The sequence below is a fragment of the Chiroxiphia lanceolata genome, chromosome 26 (genome assembly GCF_009829145.1).
Source record: "Chiroxiphia lanceolata isolate bChiLan1 chromosome 26, bChiLan1.pri, whole genome shotgun sequence".
NCBI lineage: Eukaryota > Metazoa > Chordata > Aves > Passeriformes > Pipridae > Chiroxiphia > Chiroxiphia lanceolata.
In genome coordinates this window covers 1008429-1026031 of record NC_045662.1, presented here as the reverse complement: position 1 = coordinate 1026031, position 17603 = coordinate 1008429, and the positions used below count along the sequence as shown (strand labels likewise).

The 17603-nt window shown below is 50.4% G+C and overlaps 1 protein-coding gene across 2 annotated transcripts in view; it reads left to right on the top strand.

Annotated features, from left to right (window-relative positions):
- NSF (N-ethylmaleimide sensitive factor, vesicle fusing ATPase) overlaps nt 1-17603 on the top strand; it is a 71304-nt gene extending 53701 nt beyond the window's left edge. The window contains exons 16-21 of one of the 2 annotated variants that reach the window (XM_032711187.1): nt 532-598; nt 781-860; nt 9354-9488; nt 10279-10392; nt 15484-15539; nt 16120-17603. In XM_032711187.1, the coding sequence (XP_032567078.1) occupies nt 532-598; nt 781-860; nt 9354-9488; nt 10279-10392; nt 15484-15539; nt 16120-16138 (471 nt within the window). In that variant the 3' untranslated portion in view covers nt 16139-17603. Of the gene's footprint in view, nt 1-531; nt 599-780; nt 861-9353; nt 9489-10278; nt 10393-15483; nt 15540-15919 lie in introns of both variants that reach the window. The other variant, XM_032711189.1, reaches the window with a different exon arrangement.

Below are 17603 nucleotides of genomic sequence, written 5' to 3'. Positions count from 1 at the left end.
GGAGTCAGAGTTTGCTGGAGACTGGGCTGCAGCACCACTGCTGTCCTTAGTGCTGCCTCCTGCTGCCATCCCAAGCTGGGCAGGACACTGCTGCTCCAGGAAGGGCATGTGGAGCCTCAGTCCATACCCACGTTGGTCCCTTCTCCCTGCAGAGTAACCAATATCCAGCCTGAGGAGAAAAGCTCCATAATCTGGTACAGTTGTGGGGAACCTGTGTATGTATTATATTATCAGTGTTGCCCCAGCTCCAAAAAGGAGTAATGGTGCTGGTTTGTCCCTTGCTTACAATGAACCTCAGAGCAGCTGCTTTCTGCAGAGGTGGGGTAAAGGAACAGAACAGCTCTGCCTCTGGGGAGCTGGCAGTGCTTTACTGAATGCAGGCAGAGCCTGCTCTCTGGATACTTATCTGTTTCATTCTCAGTTTATTCCTCTCCATGCTGCTGTGTTCACTGAAGCCACACCAGCAGATCTGGCCATGGCTGTTGTAGTTCTGTTACTGAGTTTAACACTGAGGCATTTTGCTGGTTGCAGATCTTTGACGATGCCTACAAGTCCCAGCTCAGCTGTGTGGTCGTGGATGACATCGAGCGCCTTCTGGGTGAGTCAGGGAGGGAGAGCTGTGCTGGCTGCTGCAGGAGTGCTGGCAGATTTGCCATATTGAAACACTGCAAACTGGAGATGGTCTGGAACCATTTCCTTTGGGAGCACTGGGCTGGTTTTGATACGGTGGCTTAAATGTGCATCTGCTTCGTGGGCATTAAAGTGCATTTTTCCTTTCAGATTACGTCCCCATTGGACCTCGGTTCTCCAATCTGGTCTTGCAAGCCCTGCTTGTGCTGCTGAAGAAGGCCCCCCCTCAGGTAAGGCAGAGTGAGATGCCCTGTTCCTGTAGGAACTGGGACAGGGGGAGCTCTGTGTGTGCTGAGAGCTGCTGTGCTGCCTGTGGTACGAGTGCCTTTGTCTCTGAGTCAGTCATGTTAATCCCAGCCTGCTGCTCTTCATTCACTTGGACATTTCTGGGATAAGCACAAAGGATTCAACTTGAAGTATCTAATTACTGAGGGCTGAATCTTCTGCAATCAGTCCTAAAAATACTAAGGAAACTCATGAAAGCTTCACCATGTAAAGCTGAAACATTCCAGTTGCCTGTCCTCTGAGGAGCTGTTCGGGCCAGACCAACCCCTGGCTCAGCCAGGTGCTCCCTCCCTGTTTATAAATCGATTTCTCTGTGATCTGTGATTGTGGTTGTCAGGGGTTTTATTTGTTCTTAACTTGAAATTATCGGGTGTTAATTACAGTGACTGAGGAAGTGCCTCTCATGCTGATCCTGTTTGCACTTTGTGCCTCGATGAGATTTAAGAACATCCCAAATGCTGAGGGTTCTGCAGCTCACTCTGAATGAGACAGGCAGGCAGGGCCTCCTTTCTTGTTTGCCATTTCCCTGTTGTTCAATGGATCTCTGCTCTGTGTGTGAGAGAATCTGCATGAATAAATAATATCGTAACAGGAACACCTTGAAAGTTGGTGTCAGGAAAAAGCAGCGAAACTCAGCCTGGGTGAAGTCAGATTTTTGTCATGTTTAATATCTTGGCACAGCAACCTGTGTGTGAATGTTGTTTTCATTAGAGAGATTGGTGAAAAGACCTTTCAAATACAGGACTTTGAACTAAACTGTAGTGCCACAGGCCCTGAGTTCTCTGTGTGACTGTCAGCCTGGGAGAACAAAGATCTTCCCAGTGAGCTTTCTAGGCCACGTGAAGTCTGTGACATAACAGAATCCAGGTTCTATGACATGGTTGAAACAGAGCAGCTGCCTGTGTGCAACAGCACAGCCATTTCTGATCCCAGAATCTCATGGAATCATTGACGTGTTGCTGGGTGTTCCACAGTGCCAGGGCGTGATTGTTCCCATAAATCAGTAGGGAAAATAGGACTTGATTTGGTTTAGTTTTTGAAGGAATTTAAAATATTAAATTGTCCATTTGACCATGCTGAGTGTGTGTTGCTGCTGGGCTGCTCTTTGGTTGGCACCTGGGCTCCCAGGAGCAGGACACGGGGCTGGAGCTCACAGATACTTGCCAAGTTTGTGCATGTTGCAGAGATTTGTTCTCAGCAGGGTTTGAAGTGCCCTGGGGGCTGGGAGACTCTGCCTTGACAGCCAATATTATGGTAACTTAAGCCATAAATTGTTGGAGGGTAGAGAGCGAGTTTGCTGAGGAAATGTCACTGTTTGATTGATCATGTGGGGGGTTTGGGTTTTTATTTTCTAAGTGTCCGGAGTTGGCTCTGTGGGAATCAGGGCTGGGGTGAGCTGTTCCCTGGGATAGCCATGGCATGTGGGCGTCTTTTGCACTGAAAAAAACAAAACTGTGTATAAGAGGTAGAGCTGTACAGGAAAAGGCCTTTTCTGCTGTGACTGTTTACTGTGGAAGAGGTTGAATTTGGACATGGAGAGCCTTGGGGGATTTGAGCTCAAGTGAGGAACTCACGAGGGGGATAATCCTGAGGGTTATTCAACATCCCAAGTCCCCTCTGAGATGGTGAGTTCCCTTGGGGAGCAGTTTGTTTGGAAGGAATGGCTGTTTTAGGGGTTTGCTGTAATTTGAGAGGCAGGTAAAAACTTTAAATGCATGGGCAGCATCAGTGCTGGTCCATGAGGTCAAACCACCACACATTTCTGTGGGACTGGGATCATGGTTTAGGATCATTCCTTATGAAAATGGAGTGTCTTGGCACATGCCAGGCATGTCCCTGTGCTGAGAGGTGCACCATGGCAGGTGCTGGGGAGACAATTCCTGTTCCCCATTGCTTCAGTGTTTCTGGATTTCAAAGATTCCTGGAATGGTTTGGGTTGGAAGGGACCTTAAAACCCACCCATTCCAACCCCCTGCCATGGACAGGGACACCTTCCACTAGCCCAGGTTGCTCCAAGCCTCATCCAACCTGGCCTTGGACACTTCCAGGGATGGGCATCCACAACTTCAATGGGCAACCTGTGCCAGGGCCTTCCCACCCTCACCATCCCAATATCCCATCTAACCCTGCCCTCTGGCAGTGGGAAGCCATTCCCCCTTGTCCTGTCCCTCCAGGACCTTGTCCAGCATCCCTCTCCAGCTCTCCTGTGGGTTGGAAAAGCCTGGAGCCAGGACAGAAGCAGTGGGAGCCCCACAGGGAATGGGTGGGAGCGCGGGCGGCTGCAGCTGCTCCATCCCTGTGACCCAGATCAGGAATTCACTGGGGTGTCACAGCACTTGCAGGGATAGACTTGATGTGCAAACAGCTCCCTGCAATCACTGAGTGGAAGACAAGCATTTCTGGGATGAAATGTTGTTAATTATGCATCGAGGTGTGTGTCTCTGTTGAATTGGTGTATGAGAGCTGCCTCCCAGGCTCCCCTCTTCCTGGTGAGGCTGGATTATTGGAACGTGGTGTGGGAAGGGCAAACACTTGAAGGTTCTGGTTTTCTTTTGAGACTAAACACTTTAGACTTTAAATAAACTAGAAACCTCTCTGAGCTTGCTTTAAATTCCCAGTCACAGCTCCTGCTTGTGGTTCCACTCAGCAGTGTTAAATAGTGGTATCTGTTACTGCTGGTTCAAGGGGACTGAAAACCATTGCATTTTGTTTAGCATCTTTTTTTAAACCAATTAAAAATCTTTTCTAAACTGGCTTGAAGAGAAGAAAATAAACCATGTTCTCTTGGGCCTTTAATTCAATGAATTTTCCCTGTGTTGTGCAGGGGAAGGGACTGGGGGGATGGAAAGGCTGAAAAGGGCTGTCTCAGCAGGGAGCCAGGCGGGAGAAAAGCACTTCCCTGAGAACGGAGCAGAGGCAGCTCCCAGAGCCGGGGCTGCTTCATCTACATGAGAGTCACACAGGGCCTGGAGACGCTCCCCAGCCCCACAGAGCGTTCACATGTGCTTCCCTGCTGCTTCCCAACAATTGGATCTCAGGGGCAGCACCAGCAGCATCCCCATGGAGCAGGACACACAGTCTGGGCAGGGCTAGGGAATGTCTGCCTGAGTGAGGTGCTCTCAGAGGGAGACCCACTCACTTCTGGGGATGCCCTTCCACTGCTCCTGAGTCCCCAGCTCCTTCCCTTAAAGGGAGACCCACTCCTGGGGCTGCCCTTCTAGTGCTTCCAGAGTCTCCAACCCCTCTCCTTGAAAGGAGACCCACTCCTGGGGCTGCCCTTCACTGCTCCCAGCCTCTTTCCTTGCTGGGATGCTGGAGGCTTTTGTTGATTTATGAAAGTAAAGGGGGGAATAATCTCCCAGTTTGATCTAATCCCAGATGCATCCCTGATTCTACATCCCTTGGTGTGAATTGGAAGCCACTCCAGTCAGCAGTGATGTTCCCTTTATACTCATAAACCTGGGGAATGGTGTTTTCTCCCCTTCCATGTGAGGAGTTGCTGAGGCCCCAAACCCAGGGATGAAGGTGCACAGGGAGCAGCTGGGGGGTGACGGAGGCATCATGTCACCAGTGCCTGGTCCCAGCACAGCTCGGGCTCCCTCACTGCCCTTCCCTGGGGCTGCCTGGATTTGCTGAAATTCCATAACTGGAGACTCCACTGCCATGTTGAGGCTCCATTGCTTGGAGCAGAGTCTGTGTGAGCCTCGTGTTTTGGTTTCCCTCGGGCAGTCGGGCAGTGATGGTACCATTGGTGCTGTGGGGGAGGAATCCATCCCCTGGGGCTGGGAAATGCACTGGGTTAATCTTTGAGTCCCACAATTCTCAGCATGACAATATCCTTTAGTCAGGTACATTCCCTGGAGCAGAGGGCTGAAATCTGGGACTATCCCACTTCTAGAAGGCTGTTGGGCAGGACACACACCTCTCTACAATCCCTCTGTCAGCACAGAGGGATCTTGGCCTCCAAATTGGGGCACTTTGCCTAAAAATGGACAGGATGAATCCAGGCCTAAGTGCTGTGCCTGTGTCTGATCTCTGCTGCTGAAAGGACTGGGCTAGAACTGCACTGTCATGAGTCTGATACCAAACAAGCTGTTGAAAAGCCAAGTTTCTCCCTCCTTGGTAGTTACTCTCATGCTATGCCTGATTTTCGGAAGTTCAGCTTGAATCCTGATTTTCTGTGGGCTGAGCACACAGCACATCACCTTCACTTCAGAAATGGGAATATTGCTGGAAATGGGGACACTTCAGTGATTCATCTCTCAGGAACAAGAGGCTCTGCACCGGGGTGCTGAGCAATGGGACAAGAGGCAATGGGCCCAGGGAGGGTGTGGAGTCTCCTCACTGGAGATATTCCAGAACCATCTGGACACAATCCTGTAACCAAGTGCTGTGGGATGGCCCTAATTGAGCAGGGAGGTTGGACCCTCTGTGGTCCCTTCCAGCCTGACCCATCCTGTGATCCCATAACCAGAATAAATTCCAGGATGTCCCGTGTGTTGTCACTGCAGAGCAGCTGGATGGGAGCAGCTTTTCCGGTTTGGCTTGGGGCAAACCTTGCTGACTTGTGGGTTTGCACTTGTTTGCTGAGCAAGTTGCCTGAAAGTTTGAAGAGCACAAGGAACTGCTGCCCCTTCAGTCATCAGCTGGATGTGGAGCTGAGGCTGAGGGGTCACAGTGGCTGCTTTGCAGTGGGTCAAGGTCAAAGGCAGTGAGTTGAAGGCATGGCTTCTTCTGAGGAAAGCAGGGAAAAATCAGCATCTTTTGGGTGGAGCTGTTAAACACGTGAAGTACTTTTGCAGAATTCTCTTCTGAGGAGCTTTCAACCACAGCAGTGGTTCAGGGACCTGGGAATGGATCCTAATGAAAAATTGCTGCTGGATCTGCCCTCTGTGAACTTGTCCTGTTAAGCTTTTATTTTAGTGCTGTCCTTACCTGAGTCCAGCTGAGCTGTGTGGTGGGAGCAGACACCCTTTAGTTCAGTTTATCTGATGTTTGGTGATTCCATCTCGTGCTCCCTGGCTTTTATGTTGAGAAGCCGCAGCTCTCCCCCTCATCTCCTCTAAACCATCAGGGTTTTTATAGACCTCTCTCTTTACCCCATCAATTTACCAAGGATTTATTTAGGGAAGTTATCCCATATTTCTGACCATCCCCAGTGCTTCTCCCTGATTTCTGCAATTAAACAGAATCCCAGAATGATTTGGTTTGGAAAGGACCTTAAAGCCCATCCAGTGCCACCCCTGCCATGGGCAGGGTCACCTTCCACCAGCCCAGGTTGCTCCAAGCCCCGTCCAACCTGGCCTTGGACACTTCCAGGGATCCAGGGGCAGCCACAGCTTCTCTGGGCAGCCTGTGCCAGGGCCTCCCCACCCTCACAGGGAAGGAATTCCTTCCCAATATTCCATCTATCCCTGCCCTCTGGCAGTGGGAAGCCATCCCCCCTTGTCTTGTCCCTCTAGGCCCTTGCCCAGAGTCCCTCCCCAGCTCTCTTGGAGTCCCTTTAGGCCCTGGAAGGGACTGTAAGGTCTCCCCAGAGCCTTCCCTTCTCCAGGTGAACACCCCCAACTCTGGAATGATGGATTTGAAGTTCTCTTTGAAGCAGAAAGGGCTGCCCAGTGTCTGAAGGAGCTCCCTGGGCTCACATGGCACAGTGAGGACCCTGTTTTATCCTTTTCCCACTCTGAAACTGTCTGAGTGATCTTGTTCTGAGTGAGGTTGAACTGAGCTGGTGCTCTCACGGAATTCCTACAATGACCTGTTCCAGTGGTTTTCCTCAATGGCAGTGAGGCATTTAGAGCCATTTTTGTATGTGCAGGAACTGCCTGCTGGCCCGATTTTGGGGTTCAGCTGACTCAGTGGGGTTGGTTTGCCAGGACTGAGCTGGCTGGGTAGGAAATGTTTGCTCTGTGAGTGCAGGGTGTGGGCAGCTTTCCTGGGAGGAGTCATCTGGGCTCCATCAACTGAGGAGGAAATGCTGAGAGTGAGACCAGTCATGGACACCTGAAGGGACAGGAGATAAAGCTCCCCTCACTGGTGACATTCCTGTGCTGCTCATGTCCTTCCCTGGTGAGACCTTTTAGTCTCTCCTGAAACCCCAAACTAGACTCATTTTTATTGTAATCAGACACAGAGTCCATTATGGAGAAGCTGCTGGGGTAGGATCCCTCAGGCCGTGACTCTGGAGTTGTTGTCCCTTTGATTGATGCCTGATCTGCTGTGCCAGGCACTACACACATGCAGTGTGGGGAACACACACTGCTCTGGTGCAGTTGAGCAGTTTTTTCCCCCCTAAAATGCTCATAGTTCATGGCAAACTGTTATTAACACAACCCCTTCCCCAAGCTGTTCTGGAGTTTGAGTTTCTAACATAATAAACAATTTTTTATGAGAATTGCTAGATCTGGGGAAGCAGATGGGTCTGGGTGGTGCAGCACTTGCAGAAGGGGTTGCTGCATGTTATGGAGGCCTCAGTCCTTCTCTGGAGTGTGTCCTTGGCTTCCTTTGTTGCAGAGCATCACTGATTCATCCTGGTCTACGAAGGGCTTTAGCTGAAAATCTCTAGTGGAAGGTGTCCCTGCCCATGGCAGGGGTTGGAACTGGATGGTCTTTAAGGTCCCTTCCAACCCAAACCAGTCTGGGATTCTATGAAAATGGGCACCTGGTGGGGCTTCCTGAGATCCATGGGGGTGAGGATCAAACTTCACTCATTTTCTCTCCACTGAGTGTGTTGGCTTTTCATCTTTGCCTGCCACATCTTCTTGAATTGCTCAGTTTTGGCTCAAATTCCATAAGATATTTTGCTGGCCTTGCTGGACAGTGACCATCAAAAAGGAAACAAGCGCTGAGCAGTTGTGAAGCTGTGGCCATGCAGGAGGTGGTGGAAGCAGCAGGCTGTGGAATGGTGCATAAATCCCGTGGAATGGCTGTACTGCTGCTTCCTGAGGACACTGTGCCTTCCCAAGGTGACCTGCAGACAGGTTTGGACCCTCAGACCCATTTTTGTGTGTTGTGTGCTGCCAGCAGCTGAGTTTTGTCAACCAGTAATGCATTCCATGCTCCCACTGCACTTCTAGGCTGGCATTTCCATCATTAGTTTAGGAATTGGTGGCTTTTCCCCATTTTTTTGAGGATTTCCCCCTCTGAAGAGGTGGCTGAGCTGGTGCTGTGGTGCCTCCTGAGCTGCAACAGAGATTCCCCAGGAGGGGCAGCACAGTGTCCCCAGCAGTGCCCCCTCTGTGTGACACTTGTGACCTGGGACATGCCCTGGTTCCACCTCCAGCAGTTCCTTCCTTCTGCTCTCTGGGGCTAAAAACAAACTGGGAGTGACCACCTGAGCTCATACCCAGCTCTGGACCTTTCCCAGTGTCCGACACCTGGAGCAGGAGCAAAATCTGTCCAGTGAATGCAGCAGCACTTGGGGAAAAACAGACACTGTGAGATGCATTGTCTGTGCCAGAGGTGTGTTGGGCTGATGGAAGGAGCTGCTGGGACCATCAGATGGGATCAGTCCCTTTTCCATCTCAGGGAGCCCATGGGCTGGGAGGGGCCTGGCTGGCCATGGATCCTCCTCTTTTGCTGTTCAGCAGTTTAGCTGATGCTCAGAGACAAAGGGAAAGTTCCAGTGCCAAACTAGAGGGTCGTTGGGCACTGACCAGGCTCCTCAGGCTGCCAGAGCTCTGAGGGACAGGGTGGGATTGTTGGGGTGTCCTGGAGTTGGCCATCAGCATGATCAGTGTCTGAACCCTGTGTGGGGAAATTAAAATTGCACTGGAAAGGCCTCTGCAGGAGCAGGGAACAGCAGTGGATTTGTACTGGCAGTTGATGTTTTCCACTCACTGCTCATTATTTATAAACCCTGGTATTGCTCAGGCTGCCTTAGGGTTGCTGTGTGAAGAGTGGATTGGGACCTGGGGGCTGCCAGGGTGGGACTGTCCTGTACATCCCACTACAGTGGGAACTCAGGGACTCACAGCAGCCTCTGCTCCAAAGCCTGAGCTGGAAATCCATTGGAACTGTCTGTGCAGGGACAGAGAATTCCCTGTACCCACAGGTTCCTAAAGACAGGCTGTTCCCCCCGAGAAGTCATTTGTAATTCAGCTTTTGGGAGTAGGAGTTTGCTCAGGCTTTTAAATTTAATGAGGATCCAGCTATTTATAATGCTGGATTCAGAAGGAGCAGTGAGGTGGCAAAGCTGTGAGTGTGATGGGGCTTCTGTGCACCCTAATTTTGGGACCCTGTTGGTGCCATTACTCCGAGATCTGATCCTGCCCTTGTGTGGTTGGTATTGGCTCCTTCAATTACTGACAGATTTAATCCTGTTAATTTTATTTGAAGTGGTTTTTTTAACAGCCAGTTTATCAGCTGTAGCTTGCTGAAGCTTCCCCTTGCTGGTTGCTCTCTTGTTGTTCCTTTCCTGACACTTGTTCCCTGGGCAGGGCCGGAAGCTGCTGATCATCGGCACCACGAGCCGCAAGGACGTCCTGCAGGAGATGGAGATGCTGAATGCCTTCAGCACCACCATCCATGTGCCCAACATTGCAACGGGGGAGCAGCTCATGGAGGCCTTGGAGGTGAGGAATAGTTCAGGGGTAACAAACAAACGCAACATTTGCTGGAAATGAGGGATTTTGGCTCTTGGCTTGGTAACATTGTGCTACTCGACACTGTGTCATAACAGCAGTTCTAAGGCTTCTCCAAATGACTTTTTCATGCATTAAATTAAGGCACAGTTAGAGAACCGTAGGTCTGGGGGAAAGGTTTGTGGTGTGGATTGAAAGATTCCGAGGGCAGGGAAATGGGTAGTGAATGTAATTGGGACAGTTAAGCTCAGTGTGCCCGGAGGGTGCCGAGCTCCCAGGAGCTGGAACAGCATCCACTGAGGGTGTTTGGTGCTGAGGAGATTATCTGTTCCTTAGAAATTCCTGCCTTTAATGGCTCCTTATTCTATGCCAAAGTGGGAATTTGGTGAGTGCTGAAGATTGTTCAAATAGACTGAACAGGCAAATCTTTCCTGCCAACTGGCAAACTTGTCCCACTGAAGGTGTCACCGAAGCCTGAGAGGCACAGATGCTCCTGCAGCAGGTTTGGAAACTTCCTGTGGCTTGAACCACTGTGTCCTTGTAGTCTTTGATCTGGAGAAAACCTGGAATGCAGTGTAAAAGCACAGCACCAACTGTTGGGTAAGGGATATTATGGAAAGAACCCTTATGGAATAAAAGAATCTCAGTGTTTCGCCTTGTCTAGGTATATTGCAGCAAATTTTCCTTCTGAGCCTCCCATTCCCTTTCTTCTGAGGTAGGTACCATTTTTCCTATTGTTAGTCTTCTGTTGCTGACTTTTTCCTGAATTCTTTCCCCCCAGCTCTTGGGTAACTTCAAAGACAAGGAGCGCAGCACCATTGCACAGAATGTCAAAGGGAAGCCTGTCTGGATCGGGATCAAGAAGCTGCTGATGCTGATAGAAATGTCATTACAGGTAGGAATGTTTTGGGGCAGGAAGGACTGGGGTCTTAGAGGGGTCCTGGAGGTTCCCCCTTCTCTGCAGACTCCTCTTCAGTTGTGGTGGGAGCCTTTGCACTGGTTTAATTGGGAAAAGAACTGCAGTGAGGAGACATTTTCAGAACAAAGGAATCACCAGGTCTTGGTCCTCAGAGATCTTTAAATCCCCCCTGTGCCCATGGGCTGTTCAGAGCTGCACTTCAGAGCAGAGCATCTGCTGCAGGAGGGGTTGGATTAAGTCACCTTTCGTGGAATTTCTGCTCTCCACCCAGCAGATAGCAATCACCTGGGGTTTTTTTGAGAAGAAGGTGCCTGTGCAGGTGTATGTGCTCTTTCCCTGAAGAAGATAAATCTGTCAGACTGTTCAGCTGCTCTCCTCTTTATTTTCCACTTTCAGCACTTTAAAGAAAATAATTGCAGAGGGTAGAAATATGCAGCTCTGAGCCCTCCCCCGCACATCCCCCGCCTGGAGCCACCAGCCCTCGGTGCTCGAGCTGCCACAGGGGGAGGTGCAGCCCTAATCCCCCCCTGACAGCCCAGGGCCCCCCCGCTCCCATCAAATGGGTTTAGTGCAGCTGAGTGAACTGTCCTCAGATCTTCCTCGCAGAGGCAGAGCAGAAGGGAAGAGGCACGTGTTTCCCAGCAGATAAGTCATGTCCCCCTCTGTTCACTGCTCCCAATTCTGTTAAAACTTGCTCAGCGCTGAGGATCTGCTCTGACTGGATGTCACCTCAGGGAATAAAGTCATTTATCTAGATTACTTTTTCCTCTTCTTCCTTGGCTTTTAATTCCATACCTACAGGCAAGTCAGTAAGTCATTGCTCACATGTATTAACTGTGTTTGAGGGGTGCTGGCCTTGGGGGGCTGCCGGGCTCTGCCCCATCCCCTCAGCCCTGACAATGGAGCCCTTCTTCTGCCACAGGACGTGTTCTGGTGCTGGTTTGACCTTCAGTGCCGGTTGTTTTCAAAGCTGAAGGAGAAGGTTCTGTAAATCATGGGCAGTTCTGAACTGGGAGGTGGGTGGGAATGCTGACCCTAGCCCTGTTCCCAGCCTGGCCCCGTGCCTGCACTCTCTGCCTGCTCTGCTCTGCTCTGCTCTGCTCTGCTGGGGTGGCCTCTGCTCGAGTCCTGAGGGCACTTCAGGTGCCACAGTATCAGAAGGATATAAAGGTATTAGAGAGTGTCCAAAAGAGGGACATAGGATGGTGAAAGGTCTGGAGGGGCCATGCAAGGAGTGTCTGAGGTCACTTGGCTCATTGAGGTGGAGAAGAGCAGACTGAGGTCAGACCTCACTGGGGTCTGCAGCTCCTCCTGAGGGATCTGGAGGGGCAGCTCTGAACTCTGCTGTCTGTGAGCAGGGACAGGACCCAGGGAATGACTGGAGCTGTGCCAGGGCAGGGTCAGGTTGGATCTTAGGAAAAGGTTCTTCCCCCAGAGGGTGGTTGGCACTGACCAGGCTCCCCAGGGCAGTGAGCACGGCCCCAAGGCTGCCAGAGCTCCAAGAGGGTTTGGACAATGCTCTCAGGGACAGGGTGGGATTGTTGGGGTGTCTGTACAGGGCCAGGGGTTTGACTGGATGGTCCTTGGGGGTCCCTTCCAGCTCAGGATACTTTCTGATTCTATGACCTGTGTTGTCCATAGTGCTGCCCTGGGCTGTGCAGCTGAACTGATCTGGTGCATTGATTTTTTTAACCAGACCAGTGTTGTGAGTGAGTCCATGACCAGCCAGGCTGGAGAAGACAGACAGAGCTGTGGCTCTGCCCTTTGTGATGCACTGACAAGTGTCCCATGAATTGCTGCCCCTGCCCACAGAGCCACTGATGGTCCCCTTTGCTGTGGAGGGTTGGCAGGAAGGTGGTTTGTGCTGTTACACCCAGTGCAGGTGGTTGTGTAATAGCAGAGGCAACAGCATATGGGAGCTAAATATGAACAAGTTCTGCTCCAAAAGGTCTGAGGTGTTTCCATGACTCCGTCTGCTGAACTGCTATAAATACAGGAGAGCAGGGCAGGCTCTCCCTGCACACACAGCACTGGGCTGAGTGCACTGGAACCCACAGGGAGCTCTGATCTGCCTGGGTGTTACAGGAAAGCACAATTGCACCAATCCAGGACTGGCTCCTTCTTTCACTGAGCTGGAGCACAGCTTTTTAGAAAGAAATTTGAATCTGAAATCTCTTAAAAATTCCAACTGATGGATGAAATTTCTCAGAATTCAGCTGATTAGATGCCATGGTGAATGAATTCTTTTTTAAAAATGTGCATATGATGTCTTTATCTGAATTTGACAGTGGGTTTTGTTCTGTTAGAGCAGTGAACCCACCCTGTGCTCTCTGTAGGGATTCCTAAGCTGGTCAATGACTTCCAGACTGTTTCAGACTAAAATCACACTGAACCAGACCCTCAGTATCAAAATCCTTTCTTGGCGTGCCTGCTCTGCTCTGGTGCCTTGGGTGGGACGTTTATGAGCTGTGTAACCCCACACTTTCTGGCAGCTTCATTCCCCTCAGACTCTGTTTACTGCTGTTCCTGCCCTTCTTTAATGTCCAGCTGCTCGTGTTTAGTGTCCCATGTTTGGCCATCCTGTGTACACCGAGTGTCCTGATGATGTTCTTTTTCGAATGGAGGCCTTTGATCCATGGGTACACACAGGATTTCCCGTGTGAATACAGAGGAGTTTAGTTTGGAGTGGCCCTGGCTGCAGCACAGGGCCCCTCACAGGCTCTGGGTGCCTTCCCCCTGCCCTGGGTGCTGATGGACACCTGCTCTTTCCAGATCTGGTTCCTCCTGTGTCCCTTCCCTGCCTGGCGTTGCTCTTGGACCTTGCTGGCAGCACTCCCAAACCCAAGGGCTCTCTCCTTCTTGGAGCAGGAACCTGGATGAGCCAAGCAGTGTTCCAGAAAGCCCCTTTTGGCACCTCCAGGGTTTCCTGATTCGGTAACTTCTGTTTAGCATAAACAAAACTTAATCAGCATAAATAAAACGTAATCTAAGCTGTTTGTCTTTTATGTATCTTAACTGGGATGGGAACTTGTTTTGAAAGACCATCCTGTGATGTTGCCTAATTTACTTTAAAGCAAATGCTCTACCTGGACATGCTTAAAGTTTGGGGTTTATGGCAGGTTTTCAGGAGCACTGCACTCCCAGCAGGAATGTCACAGCTTAGTGCAGGATCTCCTTCCCTGGACTGAAGGTTAACAAAGTCCCTTCAGTTCCTTTGTTTCCTGAGGGCTTCTGGGCATGTCCTGGGGGTGCTGCATTGCCCAGGAAGGAGCATTCCTGTCCTTTCACCTGTGTGAGCTCTGTCACAGGGTCAGTCCCTCTGGTGGTCCAGAAAATGTCCCACCCACTTTGGCAGCAGCATTTCCCCTTTCACAGGGCACCAGAGGGTCTGTCCAAGAGTCTGGAATCTGCTTCCTCTGCACTCCGCTGACTCCTTCCCAGGCAGATCAGCCTCTGGGGTTTGTGCCTGCATTGTTAATAAGCAATTTGGTCCAGTTGGGGTCTTTGTGACCTTTCAGCTGCCTGCTTTAGTCTTTTGGACAAGGTGCTGTGTCTGCAGGAAAGTGCTGTTCCTCCCCAGGAGTCGGTGCAGGTTATGGACACAGTGTCTTTCTTGCCATGGCCACTTCAGCATCTTCAATGTGGGAAGCAGAACTCTGGCCTTGGCAAGTTTGAATTTCAGCTGGTGGCTTTAGTACAGGTTTTCTAAGGGTGAAAAGAAGATATTTGTTTATACAGAGCTGTGTTGGATCATGTTGGGTTTTTAACAGAACATGCTGAGTCTTGTGGGGTGGATTGAACCTGTGAATGCCCCCAGAGAAAGGGGACATCCAGGTAACCAGTGTTCAGGGTGCCTCCAGCCTTTCTGATGGAATCACAGAATCCTTGAGGTTGGAAAAGCCCTCTGAGATCCTCGAGTCCAACTGTTCCCCCAGCACTGCCAAGGCCACCACTGAGCCATGTCCCCAGGTGCCACATCCACACCTAGAAATGGGAGAACTGGTGTAGTGACAGATGAGCTTTCCCTTGTAGCCTGGTGTCAACTGGGAGAGATTGTGGAGAAGATTTAGGCCGGAGGGACACTGCAGACACCCCCTGTGGTCACCAGCTATGTGGTGCCACAGTCCCCTCAGTCCCTGGGAATTCCACATTCCAAGCACTGTGTCGGGTGGGGGGTGGCCTTTCATCTCTGCCAGGACCTCACCATCACCAGCCTTCCTTTGCATGTTAAACCCACCTGAATAACTCAGAGAGCCTCAGCAAGTTCCTTTAAATCTTCTTGTTTCAGTGAATTTATTTTTCTGATCTAAAAGTAGCTCAGCAGTTGGCAGTGAGGTCCTGGCCTTGCTGACACACCTCACAGCACTGGGAAGTTTTACACTTTCAGGCTTTTCTTAGCACAAAGCAGAAATTCTCCCTGGCTCTGTCCCCTGCCTGCATTGCTGGGGAAGCTGATGTTGGGTTAGGATTTATTTTCTCCTGAGCTGGGTTAGCATTTGTTTTCTCCCCTCCATTGCAGCAGTCAGGGGTTTAAATGGATGGCTTCTTCACACCTGGAATCAGAAGAAATTTTCCTTTGGGGATGGCAAACCTGGTGGGGGAGTTGTGGAGCCTGTGCTTGGCCTTGCTGGTGGGAGGTCAGGGCACAGGTGACACTTGGCTTCCCTCCTCCAGGGAGAAGTCCCAGTTTTATTTTTCAGTAGAGACTTGCCTGTTTATTGCCAAGTGGGTGACAGAGCTGGGGATCTCACAACCAGTCAGCTTCCCAGACCCATGTACTGGATGTTTCCAGAATGAATCTCCTGTATTGTCCCCGTGTGTTAAAGATCCAGGATGTCAGTGCAGATTGCAGATGGGACACAGGTTGGAGTTTCTGGGACACAGGAACTGTTACGATACAACACCAAGATTCTGAGAACCGACAGCCTCTGGTGTCCAAATGTTTATAGTCCTCACTCAGTGTATATTTTGGTGCAAATCTAGAGAAGACTTCCCTAGAGTCCTTCCATGAGAGGACCAACAATCCCGTGCCCCAGCACTGATGGGACCTGTTTGTTTGGTGTTTAGATGGATCCTGAGTATCGAGTGAAAAAGTTCTTGGCTCTGCTGAGAGAAGAAGGAACGTAAGTACTTTTAGTTTAAAGCATTGTTTAAAATTCCCTTTTCTGCTCAGAAATGAGCATCTCTGAGGGGAACCTGCAGTGCTGGGGTATCTGCTCTCATCGTTGGCCCCTCTGTCTTTTCAGAGCTGTGTCAGATCCGTTCTTACAGCACTTTGGGAGGGGGGAGGTGTGAAGGAGCTGAGAACTTGCATGTCTGAATTCTCTGCCTGTCTTAATTCACTCTTGATTTAAAGTTTCCATGAGATACTGGGCCACAATTAACTGAAGTAAATCAGAAGAGGTTCTCCTTGAGTTAAAATCCAGCTGTTTGTCTGAAATCTGGAACTTTGATTTCTTGTGTCTCCTGTCTGAGAGAAGGATGTCCTACTCTTTCCCTGTAGGTGCCACAGGGAGTAGTTGAGCCCAGTGGGACAGTGGCATCTCCTAGAGAATGACTTTCTAATACATGTAGGGCAGTGCCTGTGCTGGGGCAGCTCACACCACTATCTATCCTGGCTACATGTGAGTGGGTTCCAGTGTGTGCTTGATGCTTTATACATGTGCATGATGCTTTCCTGATGGATTTGGCTTCTTTTGCAAGAGTTCCTACCCTAGACTGAAGGTGGACCAAGTGCAAGATCAACAGCTGGAAAAGCGACCAACCTGGAGAAAATACACTGGGATCTTTACTCTTCTGTGCTCAACACACTGGACAAAGTGAAATGCTCCCCATTTCCCAGAGCCCCATGTGGAATCTGCATGTTTAGTGCAATACAGTATCTTTATTCTTTGTCTTTAATATTCTGATGTCATGTGGAAGTGTCTCCTAGAACACTGTGCTTCTGTCTCTGTGCAGCCAGGCTGCATCCTTTGATTTGAGCATGGGGGAATGTCCTGGGAGTTTGAAGCCAATGCTCACTTGTGTCCAGCATTCCTGCAGTGGCAAAGAGATCCTGACTCCTAATAAACCTGCCAGTCTGGTGAAGGGACACTGCAGCACTGCTCTGTCATATCCTGGTCAGGTGGAGGCTTTCTTGTGGTGTCATCCCATCCCTCACTGAACTCTGAGCCAGACCCACACCCCACAGGCAGTGCCCACAGCAGTCCAGCTCCAGGACTGCCTGGATGCTGCACCTGCTTTATTTATATCCAGGTATTTTGGGGCCCCATGAGACACTGCCAGCGGCACTGGGGACGGGAAGAGGGCAGGGAGATGTTGATCAGAGTAGAGGAAATTTCCAAATCCAGTATTTAAGGCATCAAAAGCTTGTTGTTAATTCAACAACAGTTTTAGAGATGCCGGTTCCAGCCTCCAGCTCTTCCTGAGCTCATGTAGGTGGCAGCTTTGGTGTCCTCCAGCCTCACATCCCATTTCCATGCCATGCTACCAAAGGTTGAAATTCCTCCTTGGACACAGAGAGGAAGCCAAGCTCTGCAGGTGCACGAGATGTGCATTGCCATGTTTTTGCACTGAAATAAAGGAATGTATCAAACTTTGCTCCATGGTCCTTCCCAACAGCCACGTGGCCTCAGCGAGGTGCTGCCAGTGGCTGCGTGAGGCTCCCCTGGTTCTGGGGCTCTGCTCCTTCAGTAATGTTCATGGCACATACCTCAGTGTGGTGGGGCATGAAATCAAAGCCATTTATCAGATATGAGTCAGTGTAGCTTCCTAAACTTGCCCCGAGCCCCTGCAAGAGCTTGCAGTGGTACCAGAGAGGTGTCCAGGGAAGGAGATGCTCCACGTCCTTCCAGGCCCAAGGTGCAGGTACTGTTGTCCTCAGTGTGTGCTCACAGCAGTGGGGGTGTTCCAGCCACCTCCCTCTGTTCTCTGGCAGTGCTGATGTGTTGTGATGCCCTTGTGAGTCCCAGTGCTGGCTGTTCCCTCTCATTTTGTGTATGACCTTGTGGATTTATTTGTTCCTCCCTCCCCTCTGCCAGTCTGGGTGACAGCAGCACACAGTAACTTATATTTCAGAGTAAACGCTGTAAACCTTACCATGTCTTTGTCCAGAACTATATTGATGAATAAATATCTGGTTTAATTGCACATTCAATGGATTCAATAAAAAGCACAACTCCTTGTGA